Source organism: Raphanus sativus, chromosome 8, assembly GCF_000801105.2.
Source record: "Raphanus sativus cultivar WK10039 chromosome 8, ASM80110v3, whole genome shotgun sequence".
In the NCBI taxonomy this organism is placed as follows: domain Eukaryota; kingdom Viridiplantae; phylum Streptophyta; class Magnoliopsida; order Brassicales; family Brassicaceae; genus Raphanus; species Raphanus sativus.
This window is the reverse complement of record NC_079518.1, coordinates 20,831,826-20,853,932: the sequence shown is the minus strand read 5'-3', so window position 1 is coordinate 20,853,932 and position 22,107 is coordinate 20,831,826. Positions and strand designations below refer to the sequence as shown.

The 22,107-nt window shown below is 39.2% G+C and overlaps 1 protein-coding gene and 1 long non-coding RNA gene across 2 annotated transcripts; both read right to left on the bottom strand.

Moving 5' to 3' along the window:
• Window positions 1–579: 579 nt before the first annotated feature.
• Window positions 580–1,156, bottom strand: LOC130498548 (uncharacterized). The gene is made up of 3 exons (XR_008937444.1): window positions 1,037–1,156; window positions 847–945; window positions 580–768 (listed from the first exon to the last, which is right to left on the bottom strand). It is a non-coding gene; the product is annotated as an uncharacterized LOC130498548 (long non-coding RNA).
• A 3,080-nt stretch (window positions 1,157–4,236) lies between these two features.
• LOC108828726 (ATP synthase gamma chain 1, chloroplastic) lies at window positions 4,237–5,692 on the bottom strand. Its single transcript, XM_018602491.1, has one exon. The coding sequence runs from the start codon at window positions 5,527–5,529 to the stop codon at window positions 4,405–4,407; it is 1,125 nt and encodes a 374-aa protein (XP_018457993.1). The 5' UTR covers window positions 5,530–5,692; the 3' UTR covers window positions 4,237–4,404.
• Between the last annotated feature and the right edge of the window lie 16,415 nt (window positions 5,693–22,107).

Here is a 22,107-nt window from a genome sequence, read left to right as displayed (position 1 = left end):
AAAAAAGAACAATGGAATATGAAACTAAATTGATACTATTGACCTCTTTGAAAGATTAGTCGGATCTCGGCTGCCCTCTTATTAAAAAACAACTGAATAGGACTGTTTCAACCAAATGATAACATAAGCAAACTTATTCCTTCAAAACATCCTAGCAAAGCTCATAATCAACAAAAATCATCACGAAGTTTTTTCTTAATCATTTATCCAATGAAGGACCAAAATAAATACAACCGCATTATGTTTGTAATTGCATGATTATATAAAGATCATAGGAGTTCTACACGATTATACATTATACGACCGAAAATGATATATATATATATTTAAAAAGAGTCTGCTCATATCGAATCATCAACCCTGTGCATTGGCTCCAGCAACAATCTCAAGAATCTCATCAGTAATCTTAGCTTGACGTTTTCTATTATAAACCATCGAAAGCGATTTCTTTAGATCCGATGCATTAAGTGCTTTGAAAAAATATCCAAAGCCAAAAAAAAATTAAAGTCAAAACAAAAATCTTACGGCCTATTTTCTAAAGCAAAAACAACTGAAGCTACAGCAACAACCAATCAACCCCTAAGTTTAAACTTTAAAGATCAACTACTCTTATCTCGGTTTACTCAGGTTTAGCTCTTCTTCCCTGAACCTTTATTTTTGGTGAACACAAGAACACTATGATCAATTGACCGCAAAATTTTGTATTTGTGACTCTTTGCTTGCCCTTCTCATCATTGTGTGAAATTCCTCAAGATATATGCTTCTATCCTGCAAGAGAGTTCATTACAATATTTCACAACCGGTTTAGATCTTTGATGTTGAGTAAGTGTACCGTGACTAACTTACATTATTGGCATACTTTCTGATGTTATGTGTTTGATGCTATCTTCATCTCTTACACCATAATCTTTCATTGCTATCTCCAATTCACCCCTTGTTATTCACCTATTGTGAAATGATTTGATAAGATAGACATACTGATTTTGATTTTCTAGATAACATGTATGATTTTTTCTAAAGCAATAACTGAACTTACCCATCTTTTTCTTTTGTCAAAGTGTTGGAATTCTTGGCGAAAAAGCTCATGGTGGTCCAGTTTGAATCTATCCAACGTTGCAGAGATAAACTCTTCTATGTCGATTGTTCCATTTACCGCCACAATAGCCTGAAAATTCATCATCATGCATTGGCCTACCTATAATAGAAGCTTCTTTCAGTCTCTATTTGGCAAAGAGGGCACTTAGAAATCGACAAGAAGATAATTTTTAGGATAAGAAAAGGTAAGAGACTGCAGTGGTAACTCACGGCTTCTATGAGTTGCTTCACTTCGGTTTCAGAGACTTTTGATCCAAGTGTAGTAAACCCTCTTTTGACTTCTTCATGAGTGACTGTGCCACTTTTATCTGTATCAATGTTATTGAACATTGTTTTAAGACCTTTGATTTCCTCTTCTAATAGATTCCCTAGATTCTTTGCCATAACCTGCAAAGATAGGAAAAAAGATCACTCATGAAACTAGTAAGTTTTTATGAAAATATTTGAAATACTTAGCTCCAAAGACTTTTACCTTAAGAGATACCTTCTTGAGCTTGTTCATATTACAAAATTGTTTCAAACGGGTTGAAACTAAGGGTGAACACTTCGGTTATTTTTCTCGGTTCAGTTCGGGTTCGGTTCGGTTTGGTTAGTTTGGTTCTAGTAATTTTTCAACTGAAGTAAATCATAGTTAGTTTGGTTCAGTTTGTGTTTGTTTCGGTTTATATTCGGTTCTATTTGTATTCGGTTCGGTTTGTTTTTTGAATTGGTTTAATTAGGTTCTTCTTCGTGTAAAAGCATGAAAGCATATAACTATTTTTATATTTTACAAAGATTATTGCCTCTATACAAATTCTTCTATGTAGTGCTAAAATTCGTCTATTTTTAGAACTTGGTATTAAAAATCTCACCTGAAGTTGTTTAGAATTGACACCACAAAAAATATCTGGATGCAAGAAAAATATGCAGATAACGCAGAGAAAAAACTATGTGTAGAAAAATTTTGTTTTTAATAAAATTTGCTTTAGGTTTAGGTTTAGATTTAACATCCAGTTTTATATATACAGTATAAGAATATAAGATTACATACTTAACTATTCTTTTTTTAAATCAATATTTTGATGATTACATATTAGGTTAGAAGAATATATGTTAATGAATGAAAAATGAAAATATGTGGGTTTTAGTATTAGAATTTTAGTATATTGGTATTACTAATATTTTAAATTTAAATAATTAAAAAATAACATCGGTTTCTCGGTTTGGTTCGGTTTAAAACCGAACCGAAACAAAACATTCGGGTTGGAGAAATCTTCAACCGAATGATTTGAAATAGAGTTTGGTTTAGTTTGAATCGACTTCGGTTCGGTTGGTTCAGTTTGACTCGATTACAGTCGTAACAATAACAAGAAAGATAAGAAAAGAGGATTACCAAGAACCTTTGCAACAGTGAGTTCTGATGATAAGCTTCTTCTTGATAAGATCTGTGCCCACTGAAGATATACAAGGCCATGGATGGCTCTCAAAATCAGTTGGAGCATGCTGAATCTCATATAGCATCTGTTCCTCAGGTTTTACAATATAAACATATAAAAGTTACATTTTCAAACCCCAAGAAGAAACAAATCAAGAAAGCATTAATTTCTCTTACTAGTCACAAAGGGAGATTGGCCACATAATAGGATCTACAAAACCCATGCACTCCATATATCAGCTTCTTTTCCGTAATGTCCTTGTAACACTTCGGGGGAAACATAACAACCAGTCACGACACAATCATCTTCATATTTAAACTTATATATTATGACCCATTCATAATGCCTCTGAAAACTGGCCATCTTGTGGAATAAGCCGTCACAAAGTTCCATCACCAAGTGTACATAGTTTTGATCTTCATAAACATTCTTGAACTTGACGATGTTTTGTTGTCCATACAAATGCTTCATGATCTAAGATCTCTCTCTCTCTCTCTCTCTCTCTCTCTCTCTCTCTTCTCTCTCTTCTCTCTCTCTCTCTCTCTCTCTCTCTCTCTCTCTCTCTCTCTCTCTCTCTCTCTTCACAAAGATTTCATCTTCTTTACCCTTTAGTTTTTTCTTGAGTATGGACTTGCAAGCGTAGGGCTTACCATTAGAATCCTTGCATTTTTGAATGATGCTGAATTGCCCTTCACCGAGTTTCTCTTGGAGGGTGTAAAGTTTCTTGATGTCCGCGAATGGTTTGTCCCTTTGTTTTTGTTATTAGATCAGTCGTGCGGTTTTGTTTTCTTACACAAGCGATAGAGAACCTTCATCAAGAAAACCTAAGTCATAATATGTGTTTTCAAGTTTCAATAAAGGTCAATGACTCAAGGTAAAAGAGTTTTAAGTAAAGGTTGATGAGATAGTCATATAAAGTTGCCTAATCTTCGAAATCTCTATGCGTGTCTCATGATTTTTGTTACTACCGAATTGAAGACAAACTTGAGTTACAATAAATTCACAAATTTCAAGGATTATTATCATTTAGGAAGTGTTGGTACACACATATGAACTTAGAAGAATGTCCTTTAAAGTATTGAATGAATTCGTGGGGGTATTATGCATTTTATGAAGTATGCTAATGAGAGTCCATCTCAATTCTCAAACAACTGTGTAATATAGTTAGAATTAACCCTTTGCCGAAAAAGTATAGAAAAAATGAAAAGAGAAATACAATTGAAGTCAAGTAATAGTTCTAACCATTTACACTACATAAATACATACATATAAAATCATTTTTTTATATTATCATATTTTTGATATACCTCATGAGATGATTGTTTGTTGAACTCATATTTTCTTAGGGAATTTTCTTTCTCTACTTGATATTACTTTGATTCTTTGAAATTATGTAATCAATAGAAAGATGATTTAATTTTATTGGTCTTTAATTATTATCGGAAGATCTTCGGTCAAAGTTCATATCCCTTACATCCATAATATATATACAATTAGTTTTGTCATAAGCAGAGTCGGTAGGATTATTTATCTCTAAGATCTTTCATAAGAACAACAAAATATGAGAATATGAAACTAAATTGATACTATTGACCTTCTTGAAAGATTAGTCGGATCTCGGCTGCCCTCTAATTAAAAACAACTGAATAGGACCGTTTCAACTAAATGATAACATAAGCAAACTTATTCCTTCAAAACATCCTAGCAAAGCTCATAATCCACGAAATCATCACGAAGTTTTTTCTTAATCATTTATCCAATGAAAGACCAAAATAAATACAACCGCATTATGTTTGTAATTGCATGATTATATAAAGATCATAGGAGTCTAGACGATTATACATTATACGACCGAAAATGATATATATTTAAAAAACAACCTGCTCATATCGAATCAAGCCTGTGCATTAGCTCCAGCAACAATCTCAAGAATCTCACCAGTAATCTTAGCTTGACGTTTTCTATTATAAACCATGGAAAGCGATTTCTTAAGATCCGATGCATTATCCGAAGCACTACTCATCGCACTCATCCGAGCTGCGAGCTCACTCGCCAAAGACTCCTGTAACGCCCTAAGAATCTGACTGTTCAGATACAAAGGCAACAAAGCATCAAGAATCTGAACAGGGTCTTGCTCGAACTGCAAGATCGGCGAGAAATCAGCAGTTGCTGTCCGAAAAGTCTCTCTCTCGACCGTCAGCTTCCCTTCTTTAGTCGTCAACCTGAAGAACTCGTCTTCAGCAGCGTCAACACAGTTCCCGTTGATGTCACAGATCTCTCCTTTGGGTGATAGAGGCAGTAGCGTGTGGATCACGGGTTCTGATCTGACCAAAGACACAAACTTCGTGTACAAGAGCTCCACTTTGTCGACTTCCTCGCTTATAAACAGAGAGAAGACATCATCGGCAACAGCTTGAGCTTCCTTCGCCGTCGGTAAGGTTCCGGCCTCGAGGTACTTGTCGACGGGGATGTAGGGACGGCGGAGGAAGTAAGAGTTTCCCTTCTTCCCCACGCTAATGACTGTGTAGTCAAGACCTAACCCTTGAAGCTCCTTGATCCTCGCCTCTGCTTTCTTGATAATGAAGTTATTAAACCCACCGCATAATCCACGGTCTCCCGTTACGACAACGAGTGCAACCTTCTTAACCGGTCTTATCTTGGTTAAGGGCACATCGATATCATCGGTTTGAAGCTGTTCGTTGATGTTGTAAAGAACTTCGACTAGGGTTTCGGAGAATGGTCGTCCGTTGACGACAGCTTCTTGAGCTCTCCTTACTTTTGCTGCAGCGACAAGCTTCATGGCTTCAGTGATCTTCTGAGTGTTTTTGACTGAGTCGATTCGGTCTCTGAGCTCACGAAGGGAGGATTGGATTGGAGCAACGAAGGAGGATCTTGAAGGAGAGGAGTTGTGGTTTGGGAGAGGAAGTGGGTTGAGAACAGAACGGAAGGACAAGGAAGAGGAATCGGAAAGAGATGGGTTTGATGAAACCCACATTGTTGTTAGATTACTGCAAGCCATTGTTCTTGATTTTGGTTCAAACGGAAAGACAATTTTTTTTTGTTCAGACAGTGTTTTGGTTTAACCTTATCTACGTTTTCTTTGATTGTAAGACAGAAGAGAAGAGAGATTGAGTGGAGGGAAGAGAAGGTAATGGATGAGGTTTGGAGATAAGGTTTATTCTCCTTTGGGTTCGTTGAACTCTTGAATGTGGGACCCATTGGCGTTGTATAAGTGGAGAGTACGAGATCTTGGAAAAAAAAATTGTTGGTGGCATATCTACGTGTTTTGTATATCAGCCAACCAATGCTGATGTGTTGTGATTTGTGAGGTCTCTCCCAGCGAGAGGAATTATCTGATAACAAGTGATAGAGATTAGCGTATTTCGGTTTAATTTGGTTTAATCAGAAATATTAATACTTGTGTGCAATTTAATTAGATACTCCCCATTGTATCGTGTAACTGGTAAGATCTCAGTTCCAAGAACCGTTTTTCTCATGGGACATTGATTTCACCGCCTTAACCAGTTATATGTACCGGTATCACATATTACACATTTTGGGCTTGTATAAATATTTCGAATTGTGGTTGTCCGCAAATTTACGGGTATAAACATTATATAAAAAGTATACATACATTAATATAAATCTGAAAACTGATGAACAAAAAATTATTTCATAACATTCTTTTTTATTTTGTTTAACCATTTTGTTTTACACAGACCAAAAATAAACTATTGCAATTACAAATTTTCCATAATTTTGTCAAATCACATATCACTTTTTTCACACATTTTATATTAAATGTTTAACATAAAACTTACAATTGGTTAACAACCAAATTTATTCTTAAATTATCTCCAATGAACACACTATCTTATCAAACACCGATTCACTTAACCAAGATTTTCATTAAAGGTAATTTTATTTTAGATATCTTTTAAAATTATTATTTTCATTTTTAATAAAATTACTTTAATGCATAAAAATCATATCTAATTTTAATAATGTGATGTAATTATTTTGACATATATCAATGTCAGATTCAATGGATTTATTACATCAAAATAAAAAGTTTCTATTTTTATAAAAAAATTAGAACTTTGTTTCATACATTTTAAAACTATTAATACAATGTTCTGATTTTTTAGATTTTATATTCCAAAAAATAAATTAATTTATTAATATTATTTTAAACGACTTACCATACAATTTATGTTTTAAAATAATTTATAAACTAGCAATATGATGCATTAATATTTATAATAATTATTTTATTAGAGTTATATGTTTTATATATGTATACTATGACTAAAACAAATATGTATATTATGACTTATATAGGAAAGTAAATCTTTTTATAACTGTTTATAATAGAAAATAAAGCTAGTATATTTATTTTATAACCACTTTTTAACAACATACTTCATATAATTTATAAATAGACTATTATTGCAAAACATAAATGATGAAGTACTATATAGAATTTCCATAATTGCTAATATTGAATACTATAAATGATTATGCATAAGAATATATAAATAGTTTGGAAACTAACATTAATTGGTTCTAGGATTTTAGATTTGATTAAAATATATGAAAATAAAAAAATTATTGACAAATGAAATTATAATATTTTTTCTCAAAGTATCTGTGTAAGTGACACATAATCAGAAGTCAAGTAACTTTTCAATTAATATATTGGAGGACTTTAATACAAACCTATTTTAATTTAATATATATCAGAAAAATCATATTTAATTTTTAATAATGTGATGTAATTATTTTGGCATATATCAATGTGAGATTCAATGGATTTAATACATCAAAATAAGTTTCTATTTGAATAAAAAATTGTTAGAACTTTGTTTCATGCATTGTAAAACTTTTAATATAATGTTTTGATTTTTTTTTATTTTATATTCCAAGAAATAAATTAATTTATTAATATTATTTTTAACGACTTACCATACATTTTATGTTTTAAAATAATTTATAAATTCGCTATATGATGCATTAATAGTTATTATAATTATTTATTAGAATTATATGTTTATATATGTATATTATGACGTATATAAGAAAGTAAATCTTTTTACAAATGTTTATATATTTATTTTATTAACCACTTTTTTACAACATACTACATATAATTTATAAATAGACTATTAGTGCAAAAAATGATGAAGTACTATATAGAATTTCCATAATTTCTACCATTAAATACTATAAATGATTATGCATAAGAATATAGAAATAGTTTGAAAACTAACATTAATTGGTTCTAAAATTGTCTTTTTAGATTTGATTAAAATAAATGAAAATTAAAAAAATATTTGACCAATGAAATTATAAGGATTTTTCTCAAAGTTTGTATAAGTGACATGTCATCAGAAGTTACTAAAATGACTTCGCAATTAATAAATAGGAGGACAAATTTTCAAAATACATTTTATAAATTAATATATGAGCTTCTATAAATGACTTAGAACCTCTTATAATAATTTAAAACATCTGATAAGCCAATATAAATAATTTTATAAGTGTATTTTTAATTTTATAAATGATTTATAAAGCATGCATGGAATTTATTAGACATTAATAGTTATTATGATACTTTATATACAAATATAAGGCCTTCTATATGAATATAAAATCAGTATATCAATTCAAATAAACATTTTTGTTTTTATTATTTTATGTAATTTATAAATATAAAAAAAATTGATCATATTATTACTCTTTCATAGTTTCAACAATTAGTTACCATAAATAATTCTATTATTATGTAGATTATTTGGAAAGTGGTAATTGAATTATCCTTTCCTTTTAGATATAATTATTATAAATAAAATTAAAAATCATGGGCCAATCAATTATAGCAATTTGAAGAGTTTATTTATGATCGATACGTAATAAAAATCACTTATATGACTTCTCGATCATATATAGTAGGATTTATATTTTTATAAATAATTTAAAAATAATATTAATAAACATGTTTGGATTTTGTAATATTTAAAATAATTATTATATAGTTATATTCGTATACAATTCATCAAGTAGAGTATACAACTATTATAATTATCTTATATAAAATTTCGTTCTTTTATATTTTATAGTTTATAAATATTAAAATTAATAAATAAAACATTATTAATATTTCTATAATTTCGAGAACTAATTGCCATAAATTGTTTTTGTCATATTTTTTAGATTATATGGAAAGTAATGTTAAATGATTTTAGACTTACCTTAATTTTTTAGATCTATTTAAAATAGATAAAAATTAAAAACAATGGACCAATCTAATTATAACAATTTATTGAAACTTCACCTATGAGCGTCACGTCACCAGAAATCACTAAAGTGACTTCAAATTTAATATATAGGGGGATAAGCCAATATAAATAATTTTATTAATGTATTTTATAATTTTATAAATAATTTATAAAGCATGCATGAAATTTATTAGACATTAATAGTTATTATGATACTTTATATACAAATATAAGGCTTTCTATACAAAAATAAAATCATTATATCAATTCAAATAAACATTTTGTTTTATTATTTTATGTACTTTATAATATATAAATTTTTTTTATCACATTATTACTCTTTCATAGTTTCAACAATTAGTTACCATAAATAATTGTTTCTAATACTATGTAGATTATTTGGAAAGTGATCATTGAATTATCCTTTCCTTTTAGATATAATTATAATAAATAAAATTAAAAATCACCGGCTAATCAAATTATAAACAATTTGAAGAGTTTATTTATGATCTACACGTAATAAAAATCACTTATGTGACTTCTCAATCAATATATAGTAAGATTTATATTTTTTATATAAATAATTTATAACATTTTATAAATTATTCTAAAATTCTGATAAATTTATTCTATAAACAACCATAAATAATTTAAAAAATAATATTAATAAACATGTTTGGATTTTGTAATATTTAAAATAATTATTATATAATTATATTCGAATACAATTCATCAAGTAGAGTATAAAACTATTATAATTATTTATTATAAAACTTCATTCTTTTATATTTTATAGTTTATAAATATTAAAATTAATAAATAAAAAATTATTAATTTTTCTATTATTTTGAGAATTAGTTGTCATAAATTGTTATTTGTAATATTCTTTAGACTATATGGCAAGTAATGTTATATAATTTTAGACTTACCTTAAGTTTTGAGATCTAATTTAAATAAATAAAAATTAAAAACAATCGACCAATCAAATCATAACAATTTTTTGAAACTTTACATATGAGCGACACGTCACTAGAAATCACTAAAGTGACTTCTCATTTAATATATAGTGGGATTAGAAAATACCTTCAAATGTTTTTAACCATACTAACCACTTCTAACCAAAATAGATTACTCGTTTTTATCATAAGCTTGTCAATACAATTACGAGTGGACTCTTGCAATGTACTAAGTTTCAACTTTAAAGATCAATTACTCTTATCTCGGTTTACTCAGGTTTAGCTCTTCTTCCCTGAACCTTTATTTTTGGTGAACACAAGAACACTATGATCAATCGACCTCAAAATTTTGAAGTTGTGGCTCTGTTCTTGCCCTTCTCATCATTGTGTGAAATTCCTCAAGATCTATGCTTCTATCCTGCAAGAGAGTTCATTACAATATTTCACAACCGGTTTAGATCTTTGATGTTGAGTAAGTGTACCGTGACTAACTTACATTATTGGCATACTTTCTGATGTTATGTGTTTGATGCTATCTTCATCTCTTACACCATAATCTTTCATTGCTATCTCCAATTCACCCCTTGTTATTCACCTATTGTTGGAATGATTTGATAAGATAGACATACTGATTTTGATTTTTTAGATAACAAGTATGATTTGATTTGTCTAAAGCAATACTGAACTTACCCATCTTTTTCTTTTGTCAAAGTGTTGGAACTCTTGGCGAACAAGCTCATGATGGTCCAGTTTGAATCTATCCAACGTTGCAGAGATAAACTTGTTTATGTCGATTGTTCCATTACCGCCACAATAGCCTGAAAATTCATCATCATGCATTGGCCTGCCTATAAATAGAAGCTTCTTTCAGTCTCTATTTGGCAAAGAGGGCACTTAGAAATCGGCAAGAAGCTAATTTTTAGGATAAGAAAAGGTAAGAGACTGCAGTGGTAACTCATGGCTTCTATGAGTTGCTTCACTTCGGTTTCAGAGACTTTTGATCCAAGTGTAGTAAACCCTCTTTTGAGTTCTTCATGAGTGATTGTGCCACTTTTATCTGTATCAATGTTTTTGAACATTGTTTTAAGACCTTTGATTTCCTCTTCTAATAGATTCCCTAGATTCTTTGCCATAACCTGCAAAGATAGGAAAAAGATCACTCATGAAACTAGTAAGTTTTTATGAAAATATTTGAAATACTTAGCTCTAAAGACTTTTACCTTAAGAGATACCTTCTTGAGCTTGTTCATATTACAAAATTGTTTCAAACGGGTTGAAACTAAGGATGAGCACTTCGGTTATTTTCTCGGTTCAGTTCGGGTTTAGTTCGGCTTGTTTATTTCGGTTCTGGTAATTTTTCAACTGAAGTAAATCATAGTTAGTTTGGTTCGGTTTGTGTTTGTTTCGGTTTATATTCGGTTCGGTATATATTTGGTTCATATTGTTTTTTGAATTGGTTTAATTAGGTTCTTCTTCGTGTAAAAGCATGAAAGCATATAACTATTTTTATATTTCACAAAGATTATTACCTCTATATAAAAATTCTTCTATGTAATGCTATAGTTCGTCTATTTTTAGAACTTGGTATTAAAAATCTCACCTGAAGTTGTTTAGAATTGACACCACAAAAAATATCTGGATGCAAGAAAAATATGCAGGAGACGCAGAGAAAAAACGCTGTGTAGAAGAACTTTTGTTTTAAATAAAATTTGCTTTAGGTTTTAGGTTTAGATTTAACATCCAGTTTTATATATACAGTATAAGAATATAAGATTACAGACTTAACTATTCTTTTTTAAATCAAATATTTTGATGATTACATATTAGGTTAGAAGAATATATGTTAATGAATGAAAAATGAAAATATGTGGTTTTTAGTATTAGAATTTTAGTATATTGGTATTCCTAATATTTTAAATTTATCTAATTAAAAAATAACATCAGTTTCTCGGTTTGGTTCGGTTTAAGACCGAACCGAACCGAACCGAACAATTCGGGTTAGAGAAATCTTCAACCGAATGATTTGAATCGATTTCAGTTCGGTTTGAATCGATTTCGGTTCGAATCGATTTCGGTTCGGTTGGTTCGGTTTGCCTCGATTACAGTCGGAACAAGAACAAGAAAGATAAGAAAAGAGGATTACCAAGAACCTTTGCAACAGTGGGTTCTGATGATAAACTTCTTCTTGATAAGATCTGTGGCCGCTGAAGATATACAAGGCCATGGATGGCTCTCAAAATCAGTTGGAGCATGCTGAATCTCATATAGCATCTTTTCCTCAGGTTTTACAATATAAACATATAAAAGTTACATTTTCAAACCCCATGAAGAAACAAATCAAGAAAGCATTAAGTTTCTCTTACTAGTCACAAAGGGAGGTTGGCCACATAATAGGATCTACAAAACCCATGCACTCCATATATCAGCTTCTTTTCCGTAATGTCTGTGGGAACCAAAATTCGCACTGTCGATTTTGATTAAGTAAATCGAAGGAAAACTAAGTAAACCTAGCTTTCCCTGAAGGCTCGGATTCTCTGCGATAACCAAACGAAATTGATAGAATAAAGCAACGTAGCGGAAAAATTGCACTAAGGCGTTTTATTGAATAGATGGTACAATATTCTTCCGAAAAAGGGAAGTAGAGAAACGCTGAAGCAAAAAACGACGGAAATAAAAGAGACAAAACGTTCTAAGCTTTGCTCCGCTAGTCTAAACTCCTAAGTCCTAAGCTAGCAGGAATTCTCTAAGTCCCTAAGTTTCGGATTTGCTCTCTCTTTGAGATCTTTTGCTCTGCCTTTCTTCCTCTCCCAAAGCTCCTTTATATACTCCTTCTTATGACGGTCTATTCTCCTTCTGGGCCGCAAGACGGGCTTCTTTCCATTTTCGTCGGCTTCCATCGGGAAACTTTACATTTATCTTTCCGGAAATTTAACATTTATCTTGCTATGTAAAGATAAACGTAAATCGTCGTATCTACCTCAGATAATCGTAAACGGACTGTCCGATCGTGTTTGGTCCCTTTCGGGCCGTTTCCAGGACTTCCGTCGTTTTCTACGATTTCTTTGGAAGTTCTTCATTCGTTCGTAGAGTTGAGACGAGTGGTGTCTTAAGATAACCATCGCTGTTTCGTACGAAGAATTTCAGATCTTCCTTCCCGTCGATATCTTACGAGTTTCCGAAATGTTTCCGACAGTCTTAGATTGGAGTAAGAACCGGAGTTTCGTACACGGAATCTCGATGATTCGTCTTGCGAGGACTTGGGAAAGAATCGAAGTACAGATTTCAGATTGCCGGGGACTGGGATTTGTGTACCGAAGATCGTTATCCGAAGACCCGAGCCAGCACGGGGCTAGCCGCCCGGCGGCCACGGCCAGCACGGGCGCTAGCCGCCGGCGGCCACGGCCAGCACGGGGCTAGCCGCCCGCGGCCACGGCCAGCACGGGGCTAGCCGCCCGGCGGCCACGGCCAGCACGGGCGCTAGCCGCCCGGCGGCCACGGCCAGCACGGGCGCTAGCCGCCGGCGGCCACGGCCAGCACGGGGCTAGCCGCCCGGCGGCCACGGCCAGCACGGGCGCTAGCCGCCGGCGGCCACGGCCAGCACGGGGCTAGCCGCCGGCGGCCACGGCCAGCACGGGGCTAGCCGCCGGCGGCCACGGCCAGCACGGGGCTAGCCGCCCGGCGGCTACGGCCAAGGCCGGGGTCGGCTGCTCGGTTCCTTCGGTTTACGGGTGTTCGTGTTCGTTTTTCGGAAGGTTTTTCGTATGACAAATAGACTTAGCCGTTGATTTCGAGATAACCGTTTTGACCCCAACAGTTAGCCCCCCAGCATGCAAGATGCGGGAGCGATTTTGTGTGCGAAAGATTTGAAAATCGAAATTTTCGGCTAAGAATATTTTATTCCGAAAAACTCTACCACCTTTGATTTCTTATAAGTAGCACCCCATCTCCCTCTCATTTTTCACTCACTCTCTTTTTCTCGAATTTCAGAAAACATGGCTTTCTCTCCAAATGAAAAGAAGGATTCCGATGTCGAAATGAGTGAAGCTAACCAAGCCTCGCCGGCGCAGGATGCTCCTGCTCTTACGCAGACATTCGTCGAGGGGTTTAGTTCTTTTCAGGACAAGATGGAGCGACGCCGTGCTGAGATGGAGTCTAGCGTGGCAGGTCCTAGTGCTACTTCCGTGGTTCCGACTCTCGGATCCGATGTCACTTTAACTCCGGATCCCGCGGCCTTGGTTCTTGGACCCGACGTTACTCCTGTCCCGATCTCCACACTTCCAGCCTCTGGACCCGATGTCTCTTTGCCTGCTGGAGAAATTGTCGTTCCGGAGCAAGCATCCGATGTCCAGGCTCGTCCGGAGGGTTCCCCTTTCGCGCCGATAGTGGTTTCGGAGGATGCGGTAGAAGTCATGCCTCCTCCTCCAGAAAAGAAGAGGGAGATCGTCTTGGGACTTCCCGCGTCCAACGCTGTTCCACCATCGAGGGGACGTTCAAGAGCTGGGGCTGCCGGATCAGCGAAGAGGAAAAGGTGTACTAGGAGTGAGGAAGGCGAAGTTTCGGCGAGACTATCGCAGCATCGCTCCAAGGTATTTTGTGAAAACCTTCTTCCCTTTGCTATTCCCTTGATCCTCACATTCTCTCGTGTGATCAGTTTGTGTTGTTGATCGACGGGATGCTTGGCGATTGCGGACTGGAGGTTACACGTTTGTCCAAGGAGCTGGATTCGTCGCGGGAAACTCTGAAGCGTACCGAGGCCGTGCTTCAATCGATTGAGAGCACTCATGCTGCCCAGACGTCGACGCTCGAAGCTAGGATCAGCGATCTCGAGCGTGATCTGGGAAAGACTGTGAGCTCGCTGCTCAAGGCGAAGGAGGAGAAGAAGAGCAAGTCCTCGGAAGTTCGACGTCTTAAGAGGCGGATTCAGCGTTTTGAGGAGATGGGAACTTGCACTGCGGCGGAGCTTGCCGGCCCGTCATCCTCGGGTACCCTGGTCCCGAGCTCGGAAATTCCAGAGGTCCAGGATGCTGGAATTGTTGCGGACAAGGGTGGTGAGGAAGTCGGCGAGGGCGATGGCGAGGCTGTTCCTGCTTTGGGTGAGTCGGAGGATGAAGGCGGTGTCCCGGAGGACGCCTAGGTTGATCAATCCCTGAGGGGTTTTTTATTTTGGTTGTATTTCGGCCGTTGGTTGGCCATCATGTATGATTTCGGGACTGGCCGTTGGTGGCTTTGAATCCCTGCCCTTTTTAGGGCGTTGTATTGAATTCGCGGTACGCGTTTATAAAATATTTTGCGTTTAGAACTTCTGTTTGTCGAAGTTAGAGGGGCAGGGTGTGAGTTGTCGTCTCATTCCTGCCTCCCTGACGATCACCGTATCCGTAGTTTGTACAAAGCGAGATTTTCCTGCGGTTTACGATTTACGCGAAAATTCGTGGAAACGTACAGACTTGAGTGAAGAGACAAGTTTTGGGATCTCGCGTCGTTGACGCTTTGCCTATGAGATGTTTAAGATACCAGCAAGGCTGGGTTTAGGGCACGACCTAGGTTTACTCTCAGACTGAGGCTGTGCGATGACAAATCGGCTTTCGTTTTGCCTGTTCGTGATTTTAACCTGATTCGTACCGTTTTAAAATCCGCGAAGTGGTATCGGCTTATATGATTTGTATGGGCACGAATCGAGCTACTTCCTTTACGAAGTGCTGAACCAAATTTGGATTTTTTGTATAGCGCGCTATGGGATCCTTGTCGGATGTAAAAGAGCCTACCCTTAGGTGGCTTGTCTGTTTAGGACGTTAGAGTTCGTTTGTTGTGATCAGCAACAACGATATGATGCCGTTTAGAAGGCGTATGAAGGTTTTAATCGAAAAACGAATGTTCAGGCACGAAGCGACGTCTCGCAGTGCTTTGAAGTTTGTTTTTCTTATGCCATAAAGGACTATGGGCTTTTTAGAAATCGCGGAATGTTGCCGGGCGATAGTTTATGATTTATTTGGTGGATACTGGATCCATTGTTGAGGCCGTCAGGCGAATTGATTTGCGGAAAGATTTCGAAGTTCAGTTTTTTCGAAAATTTGCCCACTCCCCCCTTTTAAATCGGGGGGATGGCTGAACCCACCGGTTGGCGAGTTGCCTACGTACCTCTTTCGAGGATCAAGCCATCTCGTAGTTCTGTTGTCCACGTTTACGATCTAGTGGTAGTATTTCTTGAGATGCATCGCATTCCAAGTTCTCGGGATTTTTACGTCTTGCATGTTCGCGATTTGATACGAACCTGGTCGGACGACTTTTATGATTTTGTATGGTCCTTCCCAGTTTGCTCCCAGTTTTCCTGCGTTTCGTTCGGCAGTGTTTTGGAAGACTTTTCGCAAGACCAGATCACCCTCTTTGAATCTTCGATGACGCACGTTCGCGTTGTAGTATTTTGCGGCGGCCTGCTGGTAATTTTGAATTCGAATGAGGGCTTGGTCGCGACGTTCATTGACGAGGTCAAGATTATCCAGCAGCATGGCATTATTCAGATCTTCCCGTTCGGGAAGAAACCTCCCCCGTACGCCGGGGAATTCTACTTCCGCTGGAATCATGCATTCTGCTCCGTAAACGAGAGCGAATGGAGTTTCCCCCGTTGCTCGTCTTGGAGTGGTTCGATGAGACCAAAGGACCCCTTCGAGTTCTTCTGCCCATCGTCCCTTTTTGGCTTCCAAGCGTTTTTTCAATCCGTCTAGGACGGTTTTGTTTATGGTTTCAGCCTGTCCGTTGCACTGCGGGTATCTGGGAGTAGACTTGTTAAGTCGTATTTTCCATTTTTCGCAGAATGCCTCGAATCGAGTGGAAATAAACTGGGACCCGTTGTCCGTTACGATTTCGTATGGGACACCGTGTCTGGTTATGATGTTTTTCCAAACGAAGTTCTCGACTTGCACGTCTTTGATACTTGCGTAGGATTCTGCTTCCACCCATTTTGAAAAGAAATCTGTGAGGACCAGCAGGAAACGTTTTTGTTTTGATTTGTGCATTGGTCCGACGATGTCCATCGACCATCGCATGAAAGGGTACGGGGACGAGATAGAAGAGAGGATTTCGGCGGGCTGATGAATTGTCGGGGCGTGCCGCTGACACTTCTCGCATTTCCGAGCGAACTTCTCGCAATCCTTTACCATAGTTGGCCAGTAGAATCCGTGGCGTTTTATTTTTGTTGCGAGAGACCTTCCGCCGGAGTGGTTTCCGCACGATCCGGAATGAACCTCTTCCATGATTTTTCTCGCCTTTTCTCCTTCCGCGCAAGTCATGAGAGGTCCGGAGAATCGCCATTTGTAGATTTCGCCTTCCACGGTTACGTATCGTGCTGCCTGGATTTTTATTTTCCGGGCTGCCCATTTCTCCGTGGGTAGGGTACCATCTACGATGTAGGCTTTGATAGGTTCTAACCAGGGAGTGTCGCAGCCATAGTCTGTTTGGTCTGCGTCGTCTTCCGGTTGATCTTCGTTTTCTTCCGCGCCTTCGATCTGTGTTCTGATCAGGTTGGCGATTACCGGCGGCCCGATGCTTGGATGCTCTATGAATTCGACGGGAATTATTCTCTTAAGCCCTGGATCCGAGCTTGAGGCGAGAGCGGCTAAAGCGTCAGCTTGGACGTTTTCCGAGCGGGGATCCTGGTTAGCGCAAATTGCTGAAAATCGTGGGCCAAGTCTTGGACGACCTTCAGATATGCGTTCATCCTTTCATCCCTTGCTTCGTATTCTCCGCTGAACTGGTTTGCGACTAACTGAGAGTCGCAGTAAGCGTGAATGTTTCGAATCTTCAGCCCCTGGGCCAGTCGTAGGCCCGCAATTAGCGCCTCATATTCTGCTTCGTTGTTCGATGCACGAAAATCCAAGCGGAATGATTGCTCGAGGATTTCTCCTGTCGGCGAAGTGAGCCGGATCCCGATTCCAGATCCTTGCTTGGTCGAAGATCCATCGACATGGAGATCCCATGTTGACCCAGGATCCTCGTTAGTTAATCCGTCGTGGGTAATTCTACCAAGAAGTCCGCGAGTACCTGCGATTTCGTGCAGGTCTTTGGACGATATTCGATATCGTACTCGCTTAGTTCAATCGCCCACTTCGCGAGTCTACCAGACTGGCTTGGACTGTGTAGAATCGTCCGTAACGGGAAAGTGGTAAGCACCACGATGGTATGAGATTGGAAATACGGTCTAAGTTTTCTTGCCGAAGTTATGACAGCGAGTGCCAATTTTTCCATCAGCGGATACCGAGTTTCGGCATCTAGTAATGTTTTACTAATGTAGAAGACCGGTTTCTGTTCTCCGAATTCTTCTTGAATCAGGACGCCACTGACTGCTGATGCGGATACTGCGATGTAGAGGAACAAGGGCTCTCCGACTACGGGTTTTGCGAGGATAGGAGGGGTGGCCAGATACTGCTTCAGCTGTTGGAAAGCTTTCTCGCAATCCTCTGACCACTCGAACTTTTTGTTCCCCTTTAAGGTTTCGTAGAAAGGGAGACACTTATCCGTGGAGCGCGAGATGAATCGGTTTAAGGCCGCGACTCGTCCGGTCAGCCTCTGGACTTCCCGCTTGGTTCTCGGGGAGGCCATTTCTATCAGTGCGTTGATTTGTTTCGGATTGGCCTCTATTCCGCGGAATGTTACGAGGTAACCGAGAAATTCTCCCGACGCCACGGCGAATCTGCATTTTGCTGGATTGAGTTTCATGTTGTGCTGGTTCAATCTCTCAAAGCATTCCTCTAGGTGGACTACGTGATCGCGTTCGTCAAGAGATTTTACCAACATATCGTCGATATACACCTCCATGGTTTTTCCGAGTTGCTCGGCAAACATCCGATTGACGAGTCGCTGATACGTGGCGCCGGCGTTCTTAAGACCGAAAGGCATTACTTTGTAGCAATAGGTTCCTCGGTCGGTAATGAATGCTGTCTTCTCGCGGTCTTCGGGATTCATCATGATTTGATTGTAACCGGAGAACGCGTCCATGAACGATAGGAGTTTGTTTCCTGCGGTTGCCTCGACCAGACGGTCGATGTGCGGAAGCGGAAAACAATCCTTCGGGCACGCTTTGTTGAGATCGGTAAAGTCGACGCACACTCGCCATTTCCCGTTCTTTTTCTTGACGACGACGGGATTGGCGAGCCAGTCGGGATATCTTACTTCTGTTATTGATCCAACTTTGAGGAGTCTTTCGACTTCCTCATTAACCGCAGTCGCCCGTTCGGGGCCTAGCTTTCGCCTCTTTTGTTTTACGGGTTTGTGAGTTGGATCAATGTTGAGTTCGTGACATGTTATGTTAATGTCGATTCCCGGCATATCTTCCGCAGCCCAAGCGAACGTGTTAAGGTTCTTCTTGAGACATGCGATGAGTTCTGCTTTCAACGGATCGCGAAGATTGGCTCCAATCTCTACGCACCGCTCTGGGTTAGTCTCGTCGAGGCAGACCGAAATTACAGGTTCGCAAGTGGGCTCACGTTTCCCTTCCAGGACCTCAGCTCTTTGCGATTGCCAGAAGATTTCTGGAGGGTCCTGCGATGCTGGTTCGTGGGTTGCTTGCTTTTTTGGTTTAGTTTCGGGCTCAGAGTTTTTCCGTTTTAACCCAGCGGCCAAGCAGACTTGCGGCGCTTTACGATCTCCTTGTATCGTTTCCACTCCGGAGAGGGTCGGAAATTTGAGGCACAGATGGAAAGTCGAGGGGATTGCTCGCATGGAATTTAACCACGGAGTCCCGACGATCGCGTTATATGCTGCTGGACCGTCGACTACCAAAAATTCTGCCGTCTTTGTGACGCTCCCGGCTCTGACCGAAAGATCGACCGAGCCGAGGGTCATTGTGATGTTTCCTGAGAGTCCGATTATCGGATTGGGATCGTCCGTGATAGCGTTTAGGTCGATTCCCATCCTCTCGAGGGTGTTTTTATATATAATATTTGTCGAGCATCCGGTGTCGACCAATATTCTCGCTACGTCGATGTCCTGGATCGTTAGTCTGATAACGAGGAGTTCGTCGTGAGGTTTGGCTTGACCAGCCGTTGCTCTATCCCGAATGACACGATGTTGCGGACAGGTGATGTGGCCATGCTGTTGTTATCAATCGTAGGTTTTTGAGTAAGAGAATCCGACCCCCCTCCTTCTAGCGCCAAACTGTGGGAACCGAAATTCGCACTGTCGATTTTAGTTAAGTTAATCGAAGGAAAACTAAGTAAACCTAGTTTTCCCTGAAGGCTCGGATTCTCTGCGATAACCAAACGAAATTGATAGAATAAAGCAACGTAGCGGAAAATTTGCACTAAGGCGTTTTATTGATTAGATGGTACAATATTCTTCCGAAAAAGGGAAGTAGAGAAACGCTGAAGCGAAAAACGACGGAAATAAAGGAGACAAAACGTTCTAAGCTTTGCTCCGCTAGTCTAAACTCCTAAGTCCTAAGCTAGCAGGAATTCTCTAAGTCCCTAAGTTTCGGATTTGCTCTCTCTCTGAGATTTTCGCTCTGCCTTTCTTCCTCTCCCAAAGCTCCTTTATATACTCCTTCTTATGACGGTCTATTCTCCTTCTGGGCCGCAAGGCGGGTTTCTTTCCATTTTCGTCGGCTTCCATCGGGAAACTTGACATTTATCTTTCCGGAAATTTAACATTTATCTTGCTATGTAAAGATAAACGTAAATCGTCGTATCTATCTCAGATAATCGTAAACGGACTGTCCGATCGTGTTTGGTCCCTTTCGGGCCGTTTCCAGGACTTCCGTTGTTTTCTACGATTTCTTTGGAAGTTCTTCATTCGTTCGTAGAGTTGAGACGAGTGGTGTCTTAAGATAACCATCGCTGTTTCGTACGAAGAATTTCAGATCTTCCTTCCCGTCGATATCTTACGAGTTTCCGAAATGTTTCCGACAATCTTAGATTGGAGTAAGAACCGGAGTTTTGTACACGGAATCTCGATGATTCGTCCTGCGAGGACTTGGGAAAGAATCGAAGTACAGACTTCAGATTGCCGGGGACTGGGATTCGTGTACCGAAGATCGTTATCCGAAGACCCGAGCCAGCACGGGGCTAGCCGCCCGGCGGCCACGGCCAGCACGGGCGCTAGCCGCCGGCGGCCACGGCCAGCACGGGGCTAGCCGCCCGGCGGCCACGGCCAGCACGGGCGCTAGCCGCCGGCGGCCACGGCCAGCACGGGGCTAGCCGCCCGGCGGCCACGGCCAGCACGGGCGCTAGCCGCCGGCGGCCACGGCCAGCACGGGGCTAGCCGCCCGGCGGGCCACGGCCAGCACGGGGCTAGCCGCCCGGCGGCTACGGCCAAGGCCGGGGTCGGCTGCTCGGTTCCTTCGGTTTACGGGTGTTCGTGTTCGTTTTTCGGAAGGTTTTTTGTATGACAAATAGACTTAGCCGTTGATTTCGAGATAACCGTTTTTGACCCCAACAGTTACTCTTCTGACCACTGCCAAAAAAGTTATGTTTTCCACTCTGGTTTCCATATCTCTGAAATCCAGTAACCTCCAATGTAGTTCCACATCTTCCTCTGTATCATCCTCTCTAGCCTCCTCCTTCTTCAGCTGAGCAAGACTGGCTGCCTCAGAAATGATGTAAAGCATCTATCTTGGCTCTGACTTCATTCACTTGTCTTCACCGATGGCTGCAACCGATTTCTTCTTGTCAGAGTCAGTGTTTTTTGGTGCTGCTGCTGTTGGCTAGGTTCTCAATAAGTCTCAACAGCCTCTATTGGATTCCTAGTGTTGAAGTTCCCCTCACTGGCAGTATCAAGAGCCATCTGATACCTTAGGCGATACCTCTGTAGAAGTGCTTAACAGCTGCACTTCATTGAATCCATGGTGTGGACAGTCTCGCTGGAAGAACTTGAATCTGATCCACGCGTCTTAAAAGTCTCACTAGGCTTTTGCGCGAAAGTGGCGATTTTGCTTCTTAAGTCTTCAGCGCGTGCCTCATCAAAGAAATTACACAGGAAGGCGTTTTTGATGTCGGCCCAGGATGTCAGTGATCTGTAGGTAGCTGCTTGAGCCAGTGCGAAGCTTCTCCAATCAGTGAGTATTTGAAGAGCTTGCAGAGTAGGTAGTCCTCGGGGACCCCATCCATACGAATAGCAGCGATAAGATCCTCGAACCTCTCCAGATGGTCCATAGATGCTCTTGTGATTGCCCAGAATAAGGTATCTGAGACACGAGAGAGTAGTTCTGAGGCTTGAGCTCGAAGTTCGGCTTCTGAATCTCCGGAAGTCGAATAGCTGATATGTTGGGGTAGTACTCGTCTGGACGTTATAGTCTACGCAGATGACCATCTTGGTCAAACAGGTTTCCATTCTCGCCCTGCGTGAGAATGACAATTGCGACCATGCTTCGCGGAGTAG

What these genes read in the sequence shown, in the direction of transcription:
- LOC108828726 (XM_018602491.1), bottom strand. Translation starts at nt 5,529, where the DNA reads ATGGCTTGCAGTAATCTAACAACAATGTGGGTTTCATCAAACCCATCT.